A 22,753-nucleotide genomic window follows, 5' to 3' on the forward strand; every position below is an offset into this window, starting at 1 on the left:
ATGGAGATACATCCTGAGTCAAAAAGTAATAGTCATGTCAGATCTTGGAGAACAAGTAAATGATGCAAGTCTCTAATTTTAAAGAGAATGCTGAGCCTGAGAAAGTCGAGGACATCTGCCAGCATCTTACCGCTTTTTTAAAATAAAAGCCAGAATTGGGATTGTTGTTGTTGTTTTAGTTGCCAAGTTGTGTCCAACTCTTTTGCAACCCCATGGACTGTGGCCCACCGGGCTCCTCTGTCCATGGGATTTTCCAGGGATTTTCCACTATTATCCGAGAATAGTGGAGTGGGTTGCCATTTCCTTCTCCAGGGAATCTTCCTGATCCAGGGATGAAACCCGAGTCTCCTGCATCTCCTGCACTGGCAGATGGACCCTTTACCACTGAGCCACCAGGGAAGTCCCAGAATTAGAATTAGGAAGCAGGTTTCCTAAAACTCCAGTTTTAGTGCCTGTGGACCTGGAGCCTATATGAGAGAGAATGGAGGAGTTGAGGGTTTGATATCATAGAGTATCATTTCATGCTTTCCTGGGAAGCTGGACAAGGATTGTGATTTGAGTTTCTTGAAAGTGTCTCTGAGTGGGGATCGCTAATTAGCGTTTATCTGACTTCCATCCTCTTAAAAAGACTGTATTTGCTGTTCCTTCACAGTTACTCCTATATAGTCACCGCCTTCAAGGGTCTGTCAGTCTGTGGAGGAGACAGACTTCTGATGAAAGGACTATTATAAACCCCTAGCTGTCGAATGTCCATGGGTCCACAGACAGGGAGGTCATCATCTTGGGAGGGTATGTTGCTGGAGAAAGAGTTTGCAGGGGAGTTGTGTTTGAGGTAAACTCAGAAGGAGTTTCTTAGCATTTCTGAGATACTGACTTCAGCTATCTGGCTTCTGTACTTGAAATTGTTGGGATGGAGGTCTTCTAAACCCAATTCTAATCACAGGCCTAACCACAGGCTGCCTAATTCTGCATTATTTTTAGGAATTTCAGAAGCCCAAGTCCCAAAGCACATCCACCAGGATAATTCAAGACAGAATTTACAGTCTGGCTCCCTGCCGGTAGCACCTGGAGTCACAGCCATCAAGCTGCTTCTTTCCTCCAAGGCAGAAAGATGAGGAAGGGCCTTTTCAAACGTCTTCCTAGAGCTCAAGGGGAGAAGAGAGGCCAGGGAGCCTGTACCAGAGGAAACTGACTCAGCCACACTGCACCAGGGCCGCCTGGATCAGAGACGCACAGCTGAGTCCCTGGATCCACAGGCCAGAGCTTCAGGAGGGAACGGGTGCCCTTAGGTCTTTCGGCTGAGAATCCATCCGTGGGCACCCTGACTCAGCTGCGGTGCTTTGGGAATATGGAAGGAAACAGAAACTCCATCTCCAGCCTCACATTTTGTAAAGAAATATGTGACCAGACATTCTCAACAAATACGTGACCGGACAACTCAACATTCAAAACATGAAGATCATGGCATCCCGTCCCATCACTTCCTGGCAAAAAGATGGGGAAACAATGGAAAAACTGTGACAGACTTTATTTTCTTGGGCTCCAAAATCACTGCAGATGGTGACTGCATCCATGAAATGAAAAGACGCTTGCTCCTTGGAAGAAAAGCTATGACCAACCTAGACAGCATGTAAAAAGCAGAGACATTACTTTGCCAACAAAGGTCTACCTAGTCAAAGCTATGGTTTTTCCAGTAGTCATGTATGGGTGTGAGAGCTGGACCATAAAGAAAGCTGATTACCAAAGAATTGATGCTTTGGAACTGTGGTGTTGGAAAAGACTTTTGAGAGTCCCTTGGACTGCAAGATCCAACCAGTCCATCCTAAAGGAGATCAGTCCTGAATATTTCACTGGAAGGACTGATGCTAAAGCTCCAAAACTTTGGCCACCTGATGAGAAGAATTGACTCATTGGAAAAGACCTGATGCAGGGAAAGATGGAAGGCAGGAGGAGAAGGGGACGATAGAGGATGAGATGGTTGGATGGCATCACTGACTCAAAGGACATGAGTTTGAGCAAACTCTGGGAGTTGGTGATGGACAGGGAAGCCTGGCGTGCTGCAGTCCAAGGGGTTGCAAAGAGTCTCACAAAACTGAGCAAATGAACTGAACTGAACTGATGTAACCAGAAATTGGATCCTATCTAAGACTCGCCCCGTCCCATCTCTGTGATCCAGTGGGTGGTATTGGGCTGACCCCAGGGTCTGCGTGTCCTGTGGGAAGAGATAGAAGCACAGAGGGTGCTTCTGTTGTAGCTCTAGGAAACATCTTCTACATAGGTCCTCATGCACCCCTGAACTCCCCTCCCCCAGGAGGCAGGTCTCCCAGCAGAAGAGCCTCATGTCCATGGCAGGATCAGAGTAGGAAGAGCTCTCCCAGCAATGGCTTCTGATGCACAGCAGCAAAGAGAATTGCAGACCGTGGGCCCCATTGACAACACCCACAGCCTGAGGGGCACCTTTTGCAGGAGACAGGGAACCCTCAGTCCAAATGTTTGACCTCTTGTTGATTTTGTTACATGGACGATGTGAACAGGCTCCAAATCCACTTAAGGGCTCTTAGGACTCGAGGGCTCTTGCAGACTCTATGGTAGGGTTGATGGCAACCTTCAGGAGGGCTTACGCCAAGGGGGACCTACCAGGACTGCTGCTGGCAGTACCCCGTCCCTGTGATGAGCCCCTGCCAACCCACGCCTCCACAGGACACCCTCCAACACTAGCAGGTATGAAACATCTCTGTTGGATTTAATTCAATCTCTGAGTCCAGAGACTGCCACCAAACCCTGGCCTCATCACTCCAGAGAAGCTGGGTCATGGAATCACAGTACTTGCCAACTGAGTCCTCTGACATCAACCTGGAACAAGACTGGCAGGCAGGACCCCAAAGACCTGGAGGAGAATCAGGAAGTGATTCTGCCAGCAATTCTGGAATATATTTTTTCATTTGACACTGAAGCACGTGCTGCAAAATTTTCATCAGAAATGAGTGGGTGTCTTTAATACTGATCTAGGATTTTAAATTATTTAGCTGTAATTATGTCTCTCCTTTCTTACCGGCCTCCTGTTATGTATCAAATACAGAAATCATTCTAACAACAAAAAGAAGCAAGAAGAAATAGAAAAGGGAAACGAAGAGAGTGAAAATTAAAAAAAAAAAAGATCAAGAAGAGAATGGTAGAGTTCTATACAAGGGTTGCAATTCTATCCATCTTATAAAGTTCTCGACATATATTCTCAAATTTTAATATGAACAAAAATAACCAGGGTCTTGGCAAAATTATATGCATTCCTATAACCAACCCCAGAAATTCTGCCTCTGAAATCCTGATGCTGTCCTAGAATTTACCTGTTTATTCTGTCCCTCAGGTGAGGCAAGTTGTCTCAGATCACACTACATTTTTTTCAAGTAGAGATTCTTAACAGGCTAAACTAACTAAAAAAGACACCTAATGCATTAAATTACATGTTAAAATTTAAGTAGAACAAGAATTTCCTGGGAAGTAGTATAGTAGTGTCAGTCACTCAGTCATGTCTGACTCTTTGTGACCCCATGGACTGTAGTCTGGCTCTTCTGTCCATGGGATTCTCCAGGCAAGAATACTGGAGTGTGTTGCCATTCTCTTCTCCAGGGGATCTTCCTGATCCGAGAACCAAACCTGAGTCTCCTGCATTACAGGCAGATTCTTTACTGTCTGAGCTACAGGGAAGCCTGGAAAGGGAATATTTAATGGACAGATTCATGTTCTGAAAATTGTGTTAAAAAACAGATAGGAAACAAGAAACCTAATTGAAAATGATGTGAATGAAGCTGAAGGAAGAGAAATTTCCAGGGCCTAGGGTATAGCCAGTATTGTCAAATGCTTCAAATAGATGAGGCAGTACAGAAACAAAAATAAGTCTTTATTCCAGCAAAATATATGCTTCTAATATTTAGGAGTTTCTAATATTTAATAGTTTCATAAGAATGGGAGTACCCCCTAAGAAGCTGAAGATAGCATTCAAAAGAGTGACTCTTCTGTAACAAAAACAAAAGTGCTGGGGATCAAGAGTAAGACTGGGTTTGCAGAGGAACGAAAATGGACACTAAGGAGCATTTCTCTGCGTTTCTGTTTCAGGGGGTCAGAATGAAATTTTGCCTGAGAAAAAAAGAATTATATTTGGACTTCTGGGAATAACACAGTTGGTTCAGCTTATACTGAAATAAGAACAGATATGACTAGAAAGAGGAAATAAACTCTTGTTACATGATGCTAAATGATCAGATTTGTAAAAAGAATGGATCATTAGATTTTAGCAGAGGGATTTTGAATTCTCTAACTGTTCCATGTCACGGCAATGACCTCCCCAGCTCCCTTCACTTACACTGATGTAGATTGTATTGTCCCTCATTACAACTTGGGTCAGATACCTGAGGGTTTTTCAATTATCTGGATTTCAGTTGTCAGCACAATATGTATTTTTCTGCTGAGAACATATTAATCTGTCTCCTCCGTCAACTCCATAGAAACTAATTAGTGACTGTGGGGTCTGACATGGTCACACTTAAAATTAACGTGTTTTTTGTGTTACCTGGATTTAATGCCTTAAAAAAGAAATTAACTAGATTCTTCACTTGCTGCTGCTGTTGCTAAGTTGCTTCAGTCATGTCCGACTCTGCAACCCCATAGACGGCAGACCACCAGGCTTCCCCATCCCTAGGATTCTCCAGGCAAGAACACTGGAGTGGGTTGCCATTTCCTTCTCCAATGCATGAAAGTGAAAAGTGAAAGTGAAGTAGCTCAGTCGTGTCCAACTCTTAGCGACCCCAATGGACTGCAGCTTACCAAGCTCCTCCGTCCATGGGATTTTCTAGGCAAGAGTACTGGAGTGGGGTGCCATTGCCTTCTCCGGATTCTTCACTTGGGCTGACATTATTCTAGAAACTAAGGATCTGCTCCCTTCTCTAGTTCTTTCTGTTTTCCTAGGTTTTCTGTGTCCAGCAAATGCATTAATTATCCTTCACACCTCATGTGTGATGACCATCTCTTGGGTGTCCTGGCCCCTAATTAAAGAATTCCTGTCTTTGCTGTTTTTGATCTATAAAGTCAAAGTGACAAAGCCTCAGCTGCCATGTTGTTCAAAATAGCACAACCCCTTTGGCTAATGTATTTTCCAAAAGCATGTTTTCAAGTAAAACAGGATCATCTTTTCCCCGATTTTCTAGATTTGGAATCTAACATGAGAGAAAGTTGGTCCTTAAGGTGGCTGGAGGGCTGACATCTGAATCTAAAATCTTCTACATACTATGAAAAGACCCTGATGTGGAAAAGACTGAAGGCAAGAGAAGGGGATGACAGATGATGAGATGGTTGGATGGCATCACTGACTCAATGGACATGAGTTTGAGTAGGCTCCGGGAGATGTTGAAGGACAGGGAAGCCTGGCATGCTGCAGTCCATGGAGTGCAGTCCACTCTGCAAAGAGTCAGACATAACTGAGTGAATGAACAACAGTTTACTGTGAAATCTAAGAAATAGAGAAGACAGTTTATAATAAGGGAGAATAAATGGAGCCAACAAGTTGGAAAAAGAAAGGAGTCATCAAATCTACCATGGCATAGTTTTGGGACTTCATTCCAGAAGAATGCCTGTGTTCTTGTTTTAAGATTTTATAAGATGTACAATAATACACTTTTTCTTAAAAGAAATTTTCATATGGCTTAAGATTGCTCTAATTCTATTATACACCTGCTTCCTGAGCTGAACCTGGGTTGAGTGTGCATTAAGCTTAGCCGGTATTTCTCACTGTGCAATCACTGCTGGCACAGAAATACATAGCTGAGTCCTGCGGCTCCGTAGGCTGGATCTTCAGACTACAAGGTGAGTTTGAGGGGCACTCAGCTGAAAATCTCTTGGGCATCTCTTTATCATCCAAGACTTTATCATTTTGGAAGGAAATCAAGAACTTGAACTCTTTGGTCAGGATCTGCTGATACCAGAACACATAAATATGTCCTTTTTTGGGAACACAATACATTTTCACTTCCAGTCCTTTCCCTTGAACCAGGTGCCCTGGAGTCTGGGTGACTTCTGCCTCAAGGAAACCTGTGAAGAAAGCACACTGAAGTTGGAGACTTAGCCCTGGAGGGCGTCTGATGACCTGGATGAAAGGCTGAGAGCAGGGCACTGAACAGATCAAAACAGGGACTTCGCTGCGCCCAGGAGACAAAGGACTGTGACGCAGGTGAGTGTGGGGCTCACGGCAGCATCAGGAAAAGGGCAGAGGCAGGTGGTTTCTCTGAGGCTCTTTCATCCCCTGTGAGCGGCTCCTCTGTGATGAGATAACTTCCTGGAACCCAGTGAAATTTACATAAAGACGTTTGCTTTTGCCACAAAGAAGTCACTCCTTTAGATGCCATCTTCAGCTTTTGTGGTGTATTTCCACTCTATGCTTATAAAACTATTCCTCTACAGATTAGTATGGTATATTTACTAGGACATAAACTTCTTTTTTGAAATTATTTTATTTTATTTATTTTTGGCTGTGCTGGGTCTTCATTGCTGGGGGCGCTTTTCTCTAGTTGCAGAGAATGGGGGCTACTCTCGAGTTGCAGCGCCTGGGCTTCTCACTGTGGTGGTATCTCTTGCTGCAGAGCACGGGCTCAAGAGTGCGTAGGCTTCAGCAACTGCAGCACATGTGCTCAGTAGTTGCATTTCCTGGGCTCTGAGCACAGACTCAATAGTTGTGGTGTATGGGCATTGCTGCTCCACAGCATGTGGGGTCTTCCCACACCAGGTATCGAACCCATGTCTCCTGTATTGGCAGGTGGATTGTTTACCACTGAGCCACCAGGGAAGCTCCCAAACTTAATTTTTTTCTCTGCCTGCTTGATCTCGTTGAAGCATTTGACAGCATTGACTATAGACTATCCACTAGGTCCTGGAAATTTGTCTTCCCTCAGTTTCATTCACATCATCTCCCATTAGATTTATCATTTCCTATCTATTATGCTATTAAATGCAGTCACCAGAACCTAAATCTATCCATTAAATTTAGAATCCTACTCTGTACAAGTGAAAAAATAGAATATAGGAAACAACTGTACTCAGTCTTTGGAAAACAGCCAGCACAAGACTGATTCTTCCGAAACAAGAAAAGAAAGGGGAAAAATCTGTACACAATGAAGAGGGTTGATGCGAAGAGCCAACCCTGATGCTGGGAAAGATTGAAGGTGGGAGGAGAAGGGGACGACAGAGAATGAGATGGTTGGATGGCATCACCAACTTGATGGACATGAGTTTGAGTAGACTCCAAGAGTTGGTAATGGATAGGGAAGCCTGGCGTGCTGCAGTTCATGGGGTCACACAGAATCGGACACATAACAAGTGTGGAGGAAAAACAGAGGAGGTAAATGTTGTGATGAGACAGAGGTTAGAAGATAGAGGGAACAAAAGCAACTACAATTTGGGAGGAAGACTACCAGAGAGGAAGAAGCTCACAAAAAGTTCCAGAAACCTTTGTAGGGATCATAATAAAATTTTGACTCAGGAGTAGTCTGTGTCTCTGTAGAACGGAACTAACAAACATTAGAGAGAAAGCACAGAAAAGATTCACCAGTACTCCCAGAACGGTCATGCTTTTGTCCTGGGACAAAATGAGGCTCAAGCAGGGTTTGGCACATTATAACCCAGGGCCTGGCCACCTGTTATGTGACCACTTGTACTGGGGTGAAAAGCACCTCCAGGATGACAGCTTGAGGAGCTCTGAATACCTCATTTCCAAAGAAAGTGGCATGATGGCTGAACATTTAGAAACGAGCATTTGTAACCTCTGAAAATTGTCCCAAGAGCATACAGCAAATGGAGAAACAGTTACTCAAGAAAATCTTCTAAATCTTGGGAGAAGCCATGCGAGTCTGTGTCACTGAGCCGTGACTCTTGCCCTGTCGTTCTGTGATAGAAGCTCTAGCCCATGCGGATGTGGTCCAGAACACCGGGATCCCCGAGTTTCTCCTGGGGAGGGGCCAGCTGCCAGCAATGCTCCTCCCCTCCAGATCTGCAGTGTAGAAACTATTCCTGGCCAGTCCAGCCCAGAGGTCTGTGTTCCCTCCTTCCACCAGCACCTATTCAAAGGGCAGACTCTGTTCCAGAAATAACAGGCCAAGAACATAAGGCCCCAGTCTTCCTCTTTCTGACTTGCCCATAGGGTGGAGGTTCCATCCTGGGAGGGGGGCAAGTCGAGAAGACCCCACCCAGGGATCCACTCAGAGAGCAGAAGGGTGTCGTTTCAAGAGAAGCGAGCCACTGTCCCTGCCCCCATGGTGAGCCGCAGGCCATGACGACACAGAGCTTCAGAGCTCTACTGTGACTTAAGGAAGGGCAGCCGAAGCCCTGCATTTCTTCCTTCCTCTTTTCCTCCCCTTCCTCCTTCCTTCCCTCCCTCTCTCCTTACAAGGTCAGATCTGCATCCCAGTCATATGGCCTGCCCAGCCTCCTTGGCTTCCTTCCCATTTTCCCTCAACAAGGATTTTCTCTAAAAAAATATTGTTTCTAGAACTAATTTTGTACATCAGTTGAGTGGAGCATCTTTTCTTAACTATACACACCACCTAGTTTAGAATGTGTCCATATGGGGACAGTGTTGAGAGATTAATAACCTTCATTGGTGATGGACAGGGAGGCCTGGCGAGCTGTGATTCATGGGGTTGCGAAGAGTTGGACACGACTGAGCGACTGAACTGAACTGAACCTTCCTTACAGACCCTTAGCTTCCGAAACAGTTCGTGCCACTCCCCTCTCCACTTTTTATCTTTCGTTCCTTTATTTTCTTTCGTTGGCTCATATCACCTTTCATCTGGGCCTGAAATGAGATGAGCCTGTAGTCTTCATTTCTCCCCTCTTTTTATTCAAGAGGAAGTGGAATGTTTGCGGAAGGAAAGCAGCAGTTGGCAGCTCATCTGCTGCCTCCTGGTGGAATTCTTTGGCCATTACACTCAAGATGAGTCAGTTTTATAGACTTTAGCGTGGAGCCATAAAATGTGAGCGGCCCTAGATTAATCTAGGCCCAACATCTCGTTTTATAGAAGAAAAATTTGACATCTAGGTAGATGAATAAAGAGATAAAGAGTTAATCACTCACAAGAAATGCAGTGCAAATGTATGGTGGGTTAAGAAAGAGGAGAGTAGAACATGGAAGTTAGACGGTAGGTGGCTCAAATGCCAGTTTTCAGCTTCTCTGATTTTTACCTAACATCACCAGAATTGGATCTAGGGCAGTACTTCTTGGTCTCTTGATTAAAGACTTGGACACCTGTGATATTGATGACTATATGCAGTGATGCAACACATTATTGCATAGTAAGAATATCTGTGTCCTTCAGCATTAAAACAGGGACACAGCATTAAAACGCTCTCATCTTCTAAATCAGGCATCTCAGAACTAGCAGATGCCAATTCCTTTCTGCACTGATGAACTTTATTCACTCATGCACCACTTACTCAATCAGTCACCATAAATATTTCAACCTAGTAAAGGACGTAAGACACAAACTGGCTTTCAGAAAGTTGTTCATAGTAGAGTGCAGAAATCCTTTTTCCTTCAAACAAGCTGTGGTATTTGGTATTTTTATTAATATTAAAAAGATAGGACAAACTCTAGTAATTTTTTTTACTTTAATTTTATTTTATTTTTAAACTTTACATATGTATACCTGTGGCGGATTCATTTTGATATTTGGCAAAACTAATACAATTATGTAAAGTTTAAAACTCTAGTAATTTTAATACATCTTCCACAGTGCTGCTTCTCGATTTTGACACGAGACCTATCGTGCAACTTAAATGGTTCATAGATGGATTTATATCAGGAAAAAAAAGATAAAGGCACTGTGCATAATGCATGTCCCAGGCAATTCACGTGTCTTCAAATCTGGCACAAAATTTTAGCAGTTCTAATTTTCCCTGGGCTTCCCTGGTGGCTCAGTTGGTAAAGAATCTGCCTGCAATGCAGGAGATCCAGCTTAGTGCAGGAGACCCAGCTTAGTGCAGGAGACCTGGGTTCAATCCCTAGGTTGGGAAGAGGAGAAGGAAATGGCCACCCACTCCAGTATCCTTGCCAGGGAAATCCCATGGACAGAGGAGCCTGATGGCCTACAGTCCATGGGGTTGCAAGAGTCAGACATGCCTTAGCAACTAGACCATCACCATCATTTTCCCTACTTGATAAGGAAACAGTGAGACTGCATTCACATGCTTATGAGGGAAGTTTCCTCTAATGGTGAGAATTCAGGGGAATGGTGCTAACTCTTGCCTGGGTCTGTCCTTAAACATGTTTCTGAGTCAACCTCTCAGACTTTAACAGAAACAACAAAGAAAAAAAATTTTATTACTCTACTGAAGAGAACAGAAGGGGTGATCCAGGGAAATTACCACCAACTGAATGTCGGGTAAGAGTAACCGCTTTTCCACTCCTGGCATAACTGTTAATGGTTTTTGTAGGTTTAGACCCAACTTCTATCTACGGAGGAGATAATGACAGTCTTAAACCACTTCCTCTCATGGTTGCCAGAGGGGAGGCAGGTCTAGAGGGGACTCTTGGCTCTGGGAAACAGAGGTTTATGAACAGAGGGCAGGGAAGGCTTCAGCTCTGTGTCTCTGCTGCTGGCACAGAGATATATGGCTGAGTCCCCCAGGCCTGCCGAGCGGATGTCAAGAGAACAGAAAGAGGTGTTAGGCCGGCTGGACTGGAAGTTTTCAGAGGTGTTTTTTTCCTTGGTGATTTGTGTATCATAGTAGTACAACAGCAGTTTTGGTGCTTGGCTTGGCTTCTGTTGGTACCAGTACATGGCATCATGCTTCATATTCTGAGAACAGCTCAGGGTCACTGGTTTTCCCAGCCCGGTAACCAGGTATCTTGGGTTCTGAACGACCATGGCTCCCACATGACCTGCACAGGAGGAGGAAGATTTAGAGGCAGAGTGCAGGAGAGTCATGTTGCCGCTGTAAACGAAAGGCACAGAACTGGGGACAAGCTTTAGTTAGAGATGTCCTTCCTGACCAGGACTTACCTGCTTCCAGGAGATGCAGGGCCACACAGAGGAGAAGCCTGGGCCTCATGGCAGGGCTGGGACAGGAAGGAGACCTGTGTTCCAGACTCTGGTCTCTGGGTTGAGAGACAGACGGGCAGGTCTGCTTGTGACGTCAATGTCACCAGCACAAGGACACCCTCACTGATAATGGACACAGCTTCCTGCTTGACAGGGGCATCTGGACTTGGCTGGATCCAGTATAAAGTAGAGGTGATGTTCCCTTATCTGCCTCTGTTCCTACATCTGCCCCATTTCATCCTGGCCTCTCCCTCTCCCTCCTCATTTCTTTTTTCCTATAAGATAGTTCAGAGATTCCTCAGCACGTGAATGTGTGTGCTGTGCTAAGTCACTCAGTCATGTCAGAGTCTTTGCGACTTCATGGACTCTAGCTCACCAGGCTCTTCTGTCCATGGGATTCTCCAGGCAAGAGTACTGGCATGGGTAGCCACGTCCTTCTCCAGAGGATCTTCCCAACCCAAGGATCAATCTTTTGCATCTCCTGCACTGGCAGGTAGGTTCTTTACCACCAGCAACCTGGGAAGCCCCCAACATGTGAATGCTGCTGCTGCTGCCAAGTCACTTCAGTCGTGTCCTAGCTTTTGCTAAAGTCTTGTTCTGCCCTCCGCATCACAGATGGGTGACTGATGTTTGCAAACTATCCTCTCCTCACCATGCAGAAATCAGGTCCTGGAATCCCTCTATTTATGACCACTTTTCAGAGAGTATCAAAGAAATTATCTACACCTTTTAGCCATCAGTGACAACAGAATGCTTCCTTATGGCCAGTAGAAATGTGCCTAGAAGCAGCCTTCCTACACTGGTCCGAGCAAATCTGGGCAAAGGGTGAGGGTGAGACACATCAGGGCTTAGAGATGTATCCAGTCCCTCATTCCACTCTGACTGCATCTGGAAGCATCAGGCCACCACACCAGTGAATCAGCCTCACCTGATGCCAGAGCCCTAGTGCAGCCACTGGCCCCGACCTCACAAATGGTCAGGATGGGCTGACACACATTAGCATTTAGCAGTAACCCGTGCTTTTTATGTTAGAAAAATCAGTCTCTACAGATAAAGGAAAATTGTCCTGATGATAATTGACCTGGTTATTCCACTCAAAAATGAGGTTTTTTAAAAGTATTTGATAATGGATGTGTGCTAGACCCATGTAACTTAAACTGATCATCTCCATTATCAGGAAGCAAACTGAAAGAGTAAAAGCGTTTTGATTCATGATTTTTATTTCTATCAGGGACACTTGTTTGTGATGTAATAAGGAATATAAAGATGTGGCTACAATCAGCATCACAATTCCTTTTAGATCAGAGCACCAAGGTAGGCAAGAAACCCACTGTGCTTTACATCAGGATAACACGCACACACACACGTAGATTTGCGTATGGATTGGGAGTTTGGGACTAGCAGATGCAAACTAGTATGTATAGGATGGTAGACAAAAAAATCCTACTGTACAGCACAAGGAACTTTATTAAATATCTTGTGATGAAGCATAATGGAAAGAATATGAAAGAGTGTATACATATGTGTGTGTGTGTGTAACTGAGTCACTGCTGTACAGTAGAAATTAACACAGCATTGTAAATCATCTATACTTCAATAAGCTAAATTAAAACAAATAGATTTGCATAGATTGAGTTCTATGTGAGGAGCCCCAGGAGTCTCCCAAGCCACAGATATCCCCTGTTACATTTTTAAAAAATACTCTTGAGTTTCAACGGCTAATTCCAGTTATTCCTCTCCTCTCTTCCTTGGAGAGGCGGCACAGGGAAAGACTTCTGTTCAGGGCTGCCTGACTTGAGAGGAGCAGATAGGATGTGGTTTTGCACAGAAAGGACAGAACTCTGAAGCACTGTGTCTCGGCTGCTGGCACAGAAATACACTCCTGAGTCACCCAGCTCTGCAGAGTGGACCCTCAGCGTAGAAGATGTCCCTTCCATCCTTTCTGCTGTGAATCGGCCTTTGGGCATCCCTGAGTCATCCTGCATAGACTCTCTTAGGAAGTAAATCAGAAGTTTCATTTCTTTCCCCACAGCATGGTAGTACCAAAAAAGAGATTCATGTCCAGAAATAGGGTCACAACTCAGATTCACAGCCTGTTTCTTCTCTATGACCCTGTGGCTGGGAGACTGGGCGACTTCAGCTGATATGTACCCTGTGGGAGAAGACAAGAACATACGTGTCAGGGGCAGGTAGGAAAAGCGCCCAGGGAGATGTTCACGTTTCTAAGGACTCACTTGCTCCCAGGAGACATAGCGACGCTAAGCGGAGAAGACTGGAGAGCATGGCAGGATCCAGATGAAAATGAGAGCTTTCCCAGATGAGCGAACTTGTTGTAGGAGCAGAAATGAAAGCAGATCCGTGTCCCGGGGGCCCTATACGGTGCGGGCTGGCACTGACATCAGGGTGTGAGCAGGCGCCCACAGTCTCGGTGGCTCCCTCTAGGGAAACAGAAGCACAGAAGAAAGAGCATGCTTAGTTTTCCCCAAAGAAGGCTGCCTTTGAGGGGTGATCTGACACCCAAAAAATTGGCCTGTTTATGCCTTTAACTAGGTATTGACCTCGTATGGGTTCGAACTTTGCCTCTGTGGTTGCCTTGCTTCTTCCTCTTCTATTTGTATCAAATCTCCTCTGCCTCCCTCTGATAAAGATACACATGGTCTCATTAAGGCCCAGCTGGATAATCCCAGATAAATGTCCCTTCTCAAAGTCTTAACTGAATCACATCTATAAAGTCCATTTTTTCCATCTTGGCAACATCTGCAGATTACAGGGATGAATACATGGACATCTTTGGGACAGTGGGGTGGGCCGGAGGTCATTATTCAACCTGCCACACAATACGAAATGTTCTGCTGATCATTTGGGAAGTTTTTACACGTGTCATTTCCCCATAATACTAAATGAATCAGCTTGAGCCCTTTGTATATAAATCTGCAACACATTCTCTTCACTGTTAAGCTTCAGTGTTTGTCAGCTCGCAGCAGCTAGCGAAGCCGGAGTCAGGACCCCAGTGTGCGTGGCGGTGGTGTGCAGAGGAGACAGAAGGGGAGCCTCCAAGAAGCGGTGGGCCAGCCCTGGTGGTGGACTTCTGCATTGCAGGCTTCTGCTCAGCCTACATTGCCCAGCCCAATGTTCAGGAAGCACTGGAGCGGAGACCAAGAAGCAGCAGCTGAGTCTGGATCTGTCTGAGTCCGCTGAGCCTGGGGAACCAGGACAATTAATAGCAACATCCCTTGTTGCTTTAGCAGGGACTCTGGAGACCCAACACTGGAGAACGTATTTCCTACGAGTTGTAAAGATACTATGGTTCCTCTCTACCTTTCATCCAACTTCCCCTGTTGTAAACGTCATGCATAAGCATGATTCTTTGCTCAGAACCAAGGATTTAACATACGCACCAGTCAGCTACAGGCTAAACTCCAATTTCCCTCTTTTTTTCTACTGTTCTGTTCCAGGATCTAATCCAGGACACCACAGAACATTTAGATGACCTGTCTTCTTGGATTTCTTCAAGCCATGAGAGTTTCTCAGTCTTTTCTTGTTTTGAATGATTTTGACACTTCTGAGAATCATGCGTGCATGCTCAGTCACGTCAGTTGTGTCCGACTGTGTGCGACTCTATGGACTGTAGCCCATCAGGCTCCTCTGTCCATGGGATTCTCCAAGCAAGCATACCAGAGTGGATTGCCATGCCCTTCTCCAGGGGATCTTCCCAACGTAGGGATCAAACCCACAACTCTTATGTCCTCTGCATTGGCAAGCAGGTTCTTTACCACTAGAACCACCTGGGAAGCCCTTTCGAGGATCACCAGTCAAGTATTTTGTAGAAGCCCTTTCAAACTGGGTTTATCTGCTGGTTATATAATCACTTGAAGGCCCAGTGGGTGACATTTACCCTTAGCCATGGACTGTCAGGAGGAGGAGAAGGGGATGACAGAGGACGAGATGGTTGGATGACATCACCAACTCAATGGACATGAGTTTGAGCAGGCTCTGGTAGATGGTGAAGGACAGGGAAGCCTGGCATGCTGCAATCCATGGGGTCGCAAAGAGTCGGACATGACTGAGTGACTGAACAATGACAACATCAAATGAACTGTCACCCTCTGTGAAAAAGTTGTGAGAAATGCCAGAAACCAAGCCCTCTACTGCCTTCCCCCCAAATATTTCCTAATGTGATGGGTTGTTTCATTCTATTCTTGCCTTCCCTAGGGTCATAGAAAGCTGAACCGCTGGGCTGCTAGGGGAGGAGCCTAAGAAGACAGCTGATGACGCTAGGGGCTGAGCCGGAAGAGGAAACAGAGGTTTTCTGCTCGGGACGGGGCAACTCTGTAGCGCTGTGTCTTTGCTGCTGGCACAGAGGTACGTGGCTGAGTCCCCGGGATCTGTGGGCTGGATCTTCAGAGTGGAGAATGACGCGTTATGCATCTTAGCTGAGAATCGGTCCTTGGGCATCCCCGACTCGTCGATAGAAGCTTGGTTGTTGAAATAAATCAGCAGCTCCAGTCCCCGCACCGAGGTCTGTCTGTACCAATAAAGGGCAGTGTGGCTTTTAATCGGCTCACAACTCAGAGTGACCGCCTGTCCCTTTTCTGTCACCTCATGCCTAGGGGTCTGGGTGACTCCAGCATCTGTGGGCCCTGTGGAGAAGGACAGAGTTTGGGGACAGAATAAGAAGCATGATTGGAATCATAACGGAAAATATCCAAGAATGCAGATTATTTCTGGGGACTTACCTACTCCCAGGAGACACAGGGCCACACAGCAGAGGAGCTTGGTGGCCATGACAGTGCCAGCAGGAGGAAGCTTCACCCAGAGGGGCTCTTGTGAGTGTGAACAGAAGGGCGGGGCTTCTGAGTCCTCCGCAAGGCAAGAGAGCAACCTGGCAGGGACACTGCATTCTGACTCTGCTCACGGGACCTCCTTCCAAAGGTGAACGTTCATTCTCTACAAAAGACTGACTGAACAGGTCCCAACTCTTCTAGGGTGTATTGGCTCATTCACAGACCGCCCCCCCTCCCCTGCTCCCAAGCACCTTCCCCAACTGTCACCTCTCCCAGCCCTGGTGTTCCCACCCCTCTGGCCTTCTCTGATGTGTCATATGTCAACGGTCCATTGAATGTTTCTGCTTGAATGTACTACCAGCACCACAAATTCCAGACATCAGTAAATTACTCTTTACATATTAAGACCTTCAGCATGCCTCTGGCTGGCATTCCCTATCACCTGGATATAGAAAATCAAAATAAATCCTTGCCAAGTTAGAGCTTTGCCACAGATTCCTCCCAAAGCTTTTGTACTTGGCCACCATGCTCATCTCTGCTGCTCAGTTGCTTCAGTCATGTCCGACTCTGTGCGACCCCGTAGACGGCAGCCTACCAGGCTCCTCCGTCCCTGGGATTCTCCAGGCAAGAACGCTGGAGTGGGTTGCCATTTCCTTCTCCAATGCATGAAAGCGAAAGCTCAGTCGTGTCCGACTCTTCACGACCCCATGGACTGTAGCCTACCAGGCTCCTCCATCCATGGGAGTTTCCAGGCAAGAGTACTGGAGTGGGGTGCCATTGCCTTCTCCTTGCTCATCTCTAAGGGGCATAAATGGAAGCCTTGGAAAGAGACTGGCTTGGGAAGATTTTATTCCCAGCAAAAGCTAGAGACATATGCTGCATAATCCCCAGCCTGCAGCACAGGGCCTCTGTATGTCTGCACCTTTTCCATGAAGGGGCTCCATCTTACCTCATAAAGAGAAAGAGAAAGTGTTAGTCACTCAGTCGTGTCTGACTCTTTGCGACCCCGTGGACTGTGAAGCTCCTCTGTCTATGAAATTCTCTAGGCAAGAATACTAGAGTGGGTTGTCATTTCCTTCTCCAGGGGTTCTTCCCAATCCAGGGATTGAACCTGGGTCTCCTGCATTGCAGGCAGTTTCTTTACTGTCTGAGACACCAGGGAAGCCATGCTACCTCTGATGAACCTCAGTCAGTTCAGTTCAGTTCAGTCGCTCAGTCGTGTCCAACTCCTCAGAATTGCCTTAATCCTGCAGGTCCTGGTGTGGGTTGTGCAGTGAAAAATGAGGGCTTCAGCCTTCTTTGAGGAACTGCAATAAAGCACTCTCAGTTCATTCTAATCCTCTCCAACCCCTAACAAAGCTCTAAAAGGTTCTTTGATGGTTAACACTTGACTCTCCTTGTACTAAGCCAACCAATACTCATAAATGAACTCTTTCTGGTGATGAGGATGAGACTCTGGAAAATGACCCAGTTCTTGGGGGTATGGAGAGTAGTAAGATTCTGTTTACAGAGGAAATGAAACATGTTAGCTCCATGTCTTGGCTGTTGGCACAGAGACATATTCCTCAACTCCCCAAACTTGGGAATCTGTCAAGAGACAGAGAGAAACATATGACTGACTACTTGGAAATATTATGATAAACTTTCTTAGTTTTATAGAATCAGCAGTGCCCACTCCCCGGTCCAGTGTTTACTTGCTTCAGGAGAGCATCTTGCAACCTGAGGTTAAAGAATGCAGAGCTGGACACAGGGTTTTTTGTTTCTGTTGCTTAGTTGCGAAGTCATATCTGACTCTTGCAATCCCTTGGACTGCAGCCTGCGGCTCCTCTGTCCATGGGATTTTCCAGCAAGAATATTGAGTGGGTTGCCGTTTCCTTCTCCAGGGGATTTTCCCAATCCAGGGATCGAAAACATGTCTCCTGCATTGACAGGCAGATTCTTTAGGAGGGGCAATAACAGCAGAGACAAATAGAAAACATTGCAAATCAGGACACAGCATTCAGCATGTGGATTTTCTGACTCCTGTCCAGGACTTTTCTATAAGATACAAAATGTTGTGAAACAGAGAAGCTGTGAGCCTATAACAAGTTCAGAATATGAGTGAGCCAGCTACTTCCTAAGTGCTCCAATCTCTTATGGAGAGAAAAATCAGTCTTAGGGTCACCCGAGGCCCTGGTACATTTTCTGCTTATACAGACTTACTTGTGGACTTCTGAAGGCTCAGGGCCCCTCTGACTTAGAACACAGTTCAGGCCGTCCTCCTTGGGGCCCTGCCGTAAAGCCCCCAGCAGTGGTAGGATGGAAGCAGGCTGGGTTTAGAGGGAAGCCCATTCCAACAGCTTCTCTTATGTCCTGACACAGGAGCTGTTTTGCTTTCCTTCTATCAGGACACAAAAATTTACCAACCATCTCCTTCTCCGCCCACATCTTGACAGGCTCAAGAGGTGCCCCCCTGGAGCAGAGAGAAATGACCTTGAGGACTTATTTTCTAAATTTTTTTGGTAATTTAGTAGAGAGCTGGCTTGATGATCTGCATTAGCTTACAGAAAAACAAGATCTTCCTTTCCATTAAGGCCATTTCTTTAACCATGAAGAGGACATCTCTTGAAGTCACAGAGATGTCCCCTGCTCATCCCTCTTGTTCCACAGAATATTTACAGCATCACGAGGCATCTACCAGAATACTGTCCATACTCTTTGCAATCTACCTATGACCCACCTAAACACACATCTCTGTGGGTTAATGAGACTTGGGTTGAGGATAAGGGGGATGGGAAGCACACTGTTTCTGTTTCTTCTGCACTTGTCTCTCTCTCTCTCTCACACACACACACACACATTAATTTGGACTGCATGATGTTAACGTTTCGTGTATCACTGGCTCCTTTACATGGCAACCATCCCAAAAAGTGAAATGGAAGGAAAATAAAATGGAAATGAAAGGGAAAGTCACTCAGTCATGTCCGACTCTTTGCAACCCCATGGACTACACAGTCCATCCCAGGCTTGCCTGTAAGTCTGTGCTCACTATGGGTCTTAACCCGTTTGTAGAAGTCTTTGATCCCTATCTTTCTGTCTCCAACACCTGCTCAGTGTCTGCAAATCAGTTTCATGATTCAGGGACCATGAGATTTAGAGCTTCTCTCTAACCCACACCATAAGGCAATTCTCCCAGTAAGCCACCAAGGAATGTGGAACCACAGCATCTCCTGGTGGCCAGTTGGGTAGTATCACTAGAAATGAACCTTTTGTCAAGACGCAAGGTGAACTGTGCTGTTACATTGGTATATGGACAATGGGGAGTTATCTGTGTTCGTGTTTTAGAAGTTCAAAAATAATCCTGTTGCTCAGATAAAACACTTGAGAAAGAGAGAAACTGAAGTCAAACTGAAATTCAAACATCAGCATTGGCTCCAGTAAAGGTGGGGCTAAGATGTGTCGCCGAGTAGTAGCTCATATCCTCTGAGATGAATGTATACCCCTGACTACTTTTTCCCCAGCAGCCAGTCTTCCCCACTGAATACAGTCTGCTCACTAATTTTACCATAATTGTGAGCCAGGAGAATAGAAAGCATCTTCCTTGCAGACAAAAGACAAACAAACACAAGATAGAAGTAGGAAGGTTTGGTCTGAGCCTGCTGAGTTCCTCCTTTAAAAAATCTCTAATCATTAACTCAGTTCTCTTACCAAAGAGAAGAGGGAGGGGACGGGAGAGGGGCTAGGATATTGTTCCAGGAACTCCCAGAGACGAAAGTGGGCAATAGATGTTCCCCGTAAGACTCTCAAGATTCGTGTTCTCTCAACACCTTGAACTCGACCATTGTGTCTAGAGATGAGCCGTGTGGCAGGACAACTCTATTTCCACCTTCTTAAGGGGCTCCCCCCAGTATTAATTACTGCTCTTTGGGATTTACTCCTGGAGCCACAGAGGGCAATTAAGCTGGGCCTCAGAGGACATGAAATGGCCCACAGCAGTATAGTAATTAAAGAACTCACAGGCCAGGCTGGCTGGAACACTGGGCATTAGCTCTCCATTTCCCTTTCCCTCTCCGATCTCTCCTGCTACATTTCCCATTATGACCAAACAGAGGTTCAATGACACACTTACATGACATCATAGGGACTTCCCTGGTGGCTCAGTGGTTAGGACTTCACCTTCCAATGCAGGGGGTATGGGTTTGATTGCTATCCAGGGAGCTAAGATCCCACATGCTTCAAGGCCAAACAACCAGAAAATAACACAGAAGCAATATTGTAACAAATTCAATAAAGACTTTAAAAATGGTCCACATCCAAAAAATATCTTTAAAAAAAAATGACATCATGATGAGCTACCAATGGTTAAATGCCAATACTCAAAGTTGCCCCAAACTTAAGTACTACTTCCATTATGAAATTCTAGAAAACAACAATCTAAGTCATTAATTTTTTTTCATCAATTCACACTCTTTTTTCAAATCTGGAGTGCTCCAGGATTTGAATAGTATTTCCATTACAACATTTTATCTCTACAAGAAAGATCCCAATTTAATCATTTTATTTCCCTCTGTGATTACCTAACCCTTTAAGAAAGGTTTAATCGAAGTTGTCAAAATTTGAAATGCCTTTAAAATTCATTCTGTTGTTCCTCAGACACAGTGGTGTTAGCAGCAGTCACTGGAATTGAATGCCTTCTTTAATGTTATGTTTGTATCCTGGCCCAAATCATAAGCTCTTTAATATGTTCTTCTAGATTTTATCTCTGCTATCTTCCCTAGTGAGAAATGTGAAATTAAGCTCTGAGTCTTCTAAAACAAGCCCCATTAAATATTGCATATTTTCAACTTCCTCTGTTGAGCAACCCCATCTACAAGGCATTCTCTTGTTTTGCATGCTTTTGCTTTAATACCTCCTGTATTTTCCTAAGCCTTTCATAGGAATCGTAATTTTGTAAGTGTATGAGGCATGACCCTTTAAAATAGCCTATAGATAATGTTTGTACAATAATGTGAATATTTTCACTTCAATCCCTGTCAATATTGTCCAGATTGTACTTAGCCCTTCAATCAGGTTGATTTTCAGAGTCATTCCTAGCTTCCCTGTGGCCTCTGAGATTATGCCTTCATTTCTCAGGGGCTTTGAGTGTGCTTAGTAGCTCAGTCGTGTCCCACTCTTTGTGACCCCATGGACCACAACCCACCAGGCTCCTCTGTCCACAGGGATTCTCTAGGCAAGAATACTGGAGTAGGTTGCCATGTCCTTCTCCAGAGGATCTTCCCAAAGGGCTCTGGGGGGCCCAGTTATCTTGTCAACTTTGGTAACAGCTAAGAAAACAGTTCTGTCTTTTCTAATAACTTTGAGAGCAGTTGAGCCCAAATGCACTCCCCCTCCCCTTTAACATCTGTCTCTCCTGACTGGAGGCTGCCTTTCCCTTCCACATAAGAACACTGAGCCTCCTAAGATTTCAGCACTTTTCCTAAAGATGTATCTTTCTTTCTCCAGTTTAGTGAACCTATACTTTTAATTTTGTTTATTAGTGGTTTGCAAATGATTAAAAAGAATCTGGTCTCAAATTTCTTGTGTTTGGATCCTTTCCCACCATTTTTTAGCTGACTTTTGGAAAATTACATACAAGTTTTCTTCTTTAGTTCCCTTGTCTGTAATATGGGGTACTAACGGAATGTGTTCAGCATCTAGTGGAATGCCCATCACTTTGGAAGAAGCATATAAGAACTTTCTACTGTAAATGTTGCTCTCTTCCTATCCTGATGGTAAGAATGAAGAATGACTTCAAACCACTGTAATGTCTCATCCATTCTCTTAGCAATTTTAAATTCCCTGTGACAATGTTTAAGGCACAAGTGCTCTTTTAAGTGTTCTCTGACCTTTTGCAATAATTATGTTGGATAATTTGGGATTTCTCTGTGCATGTGATCTATTCCATTTCTCCTTAAGAGTCTTCCCCATTCATTTTTCCTTCAGGAGACAGGGCCTGGCCAGTCATGCTTATTATCACATACTCTAAATTATTTCTGTCTGAGACTTCATTAGTTACTGATCGTTCACTCTGATTTCAAGAAGAACCTTGGAAATATAGATTTTTCCGTGATGATCCACCTAAAAAGGCTATTTCTGTGAGTTTCTTTTCACTGTCTGAAGACTCAATATCAAGCTTGATCTTGAATTTTTTAATCTTTGACCAAGAATGGGGAGGTTGTAATCAACCAGGATCTCAGAAAATATCCAGCCAAGAGTAGCTGCCATTGTACAGCTCTATATTTAATGGAAAAACCCTAGCCTGCAACTGGATCATCCAAAACCCGTCTTCTGCATTTGAACTGGGGAACAGGGTTGAGAATAGAACCGTTGCTGCTATTGCTGCTGCTAAGTCACTTCAGTCGTGTCGGACTCTGTGCGACCCCATAGACGGCAGCCCACCAGGCTCCCCAGTCCCTGGGATTCTCCAGGCAAGAACACTGGAATGGGTTGCCATTTCCTTCTCCAATGCGTGAAAGTGAAAAGTGAAAGTGAAGTCGCTCAGTCATGTCCGACTCCCAGCGACCCCATGGACTGCAGCCTACCAGGCTCCTCTGTCCGTGGGATTTTCCAGGCAAGAGTACTGGAGTGGGGTGCCATTGCCTTCTCCAGAACTGTTAATAACCCCAAATAAATCTGCTGGATGTAATTAACACATAATTATAACAATCTACTTGGAAGATTAAAATGACACATTCTTTTTATATGTGAAGCAACTAGTATTACATTTTGGGGGAAGGAATATTGTTGAATTTGAACTTATGGGTCCAGGAATGACCAAATGACTAGTCGATTAGCCTTGGTAAGAGCTAAAGACCACACTTGGGAGTGACTCAGAGACCTTAGAAATATTAAGATTTGATACATCAGCAG

General features: G+C 45.0%; 3 gene segments (V, D, J or C); all 3 read right to left on the minus strand.

Annotated features, from left to right (window-relative positions):
• Positions 1-10,556: 10,556 nt before the first annotated feature.
• Positions 10,557-11,128, minus strand: LOC113890858. The segment is given in 2 exon segments: positions 10,557-10,921; positions 11,043-11,128. Coding segments are annotated over 2 exon segments (414 nt in total).
• A 1,671-nt stretch (positions 11,129-12,799) lies between these two features.
• On the minus strand, positions 12,800-13,443 carry LOC113890859. The segment is given in 2 exon segments: positions 12,800-13,233; positions 13,316-13,443. Coding segments are annotated over 2 exon segments (483 nt in total).
• Positions 13,444-15,269: 1,826 nt separating this feature from the next.
• Positions 15,270-16,144, minus strand: LOC113890860. The segment is given in 2 exon segments: positions 15,270-15,721; positions 15,818-16,144. Coding segments are annotated over 2 exon segments (501 nt in total).
• Between the last annotated feature and the right edge of the window lie 6,609 nt (positions 16,145-22,753).

Source organism: Bos indicus x Bos taurus, chromosome 4 (assembly GCF_003369695.1).
Source record: "Bos indicus x Bos taurus breed Angus x Brahman F1 hybrid chromosome 4, Bos_hybrid_MaternalHap_v2.0, whole genome shotgun sequence".
In the NCBI taxonomy this organism is placed as follows: domain Eukaryota; kingdom Metazoa; phylum Chordata; class Mammalia; order Artiodactyla; family Bovidae; genus Bos; species Bos indicus x Bos taurus.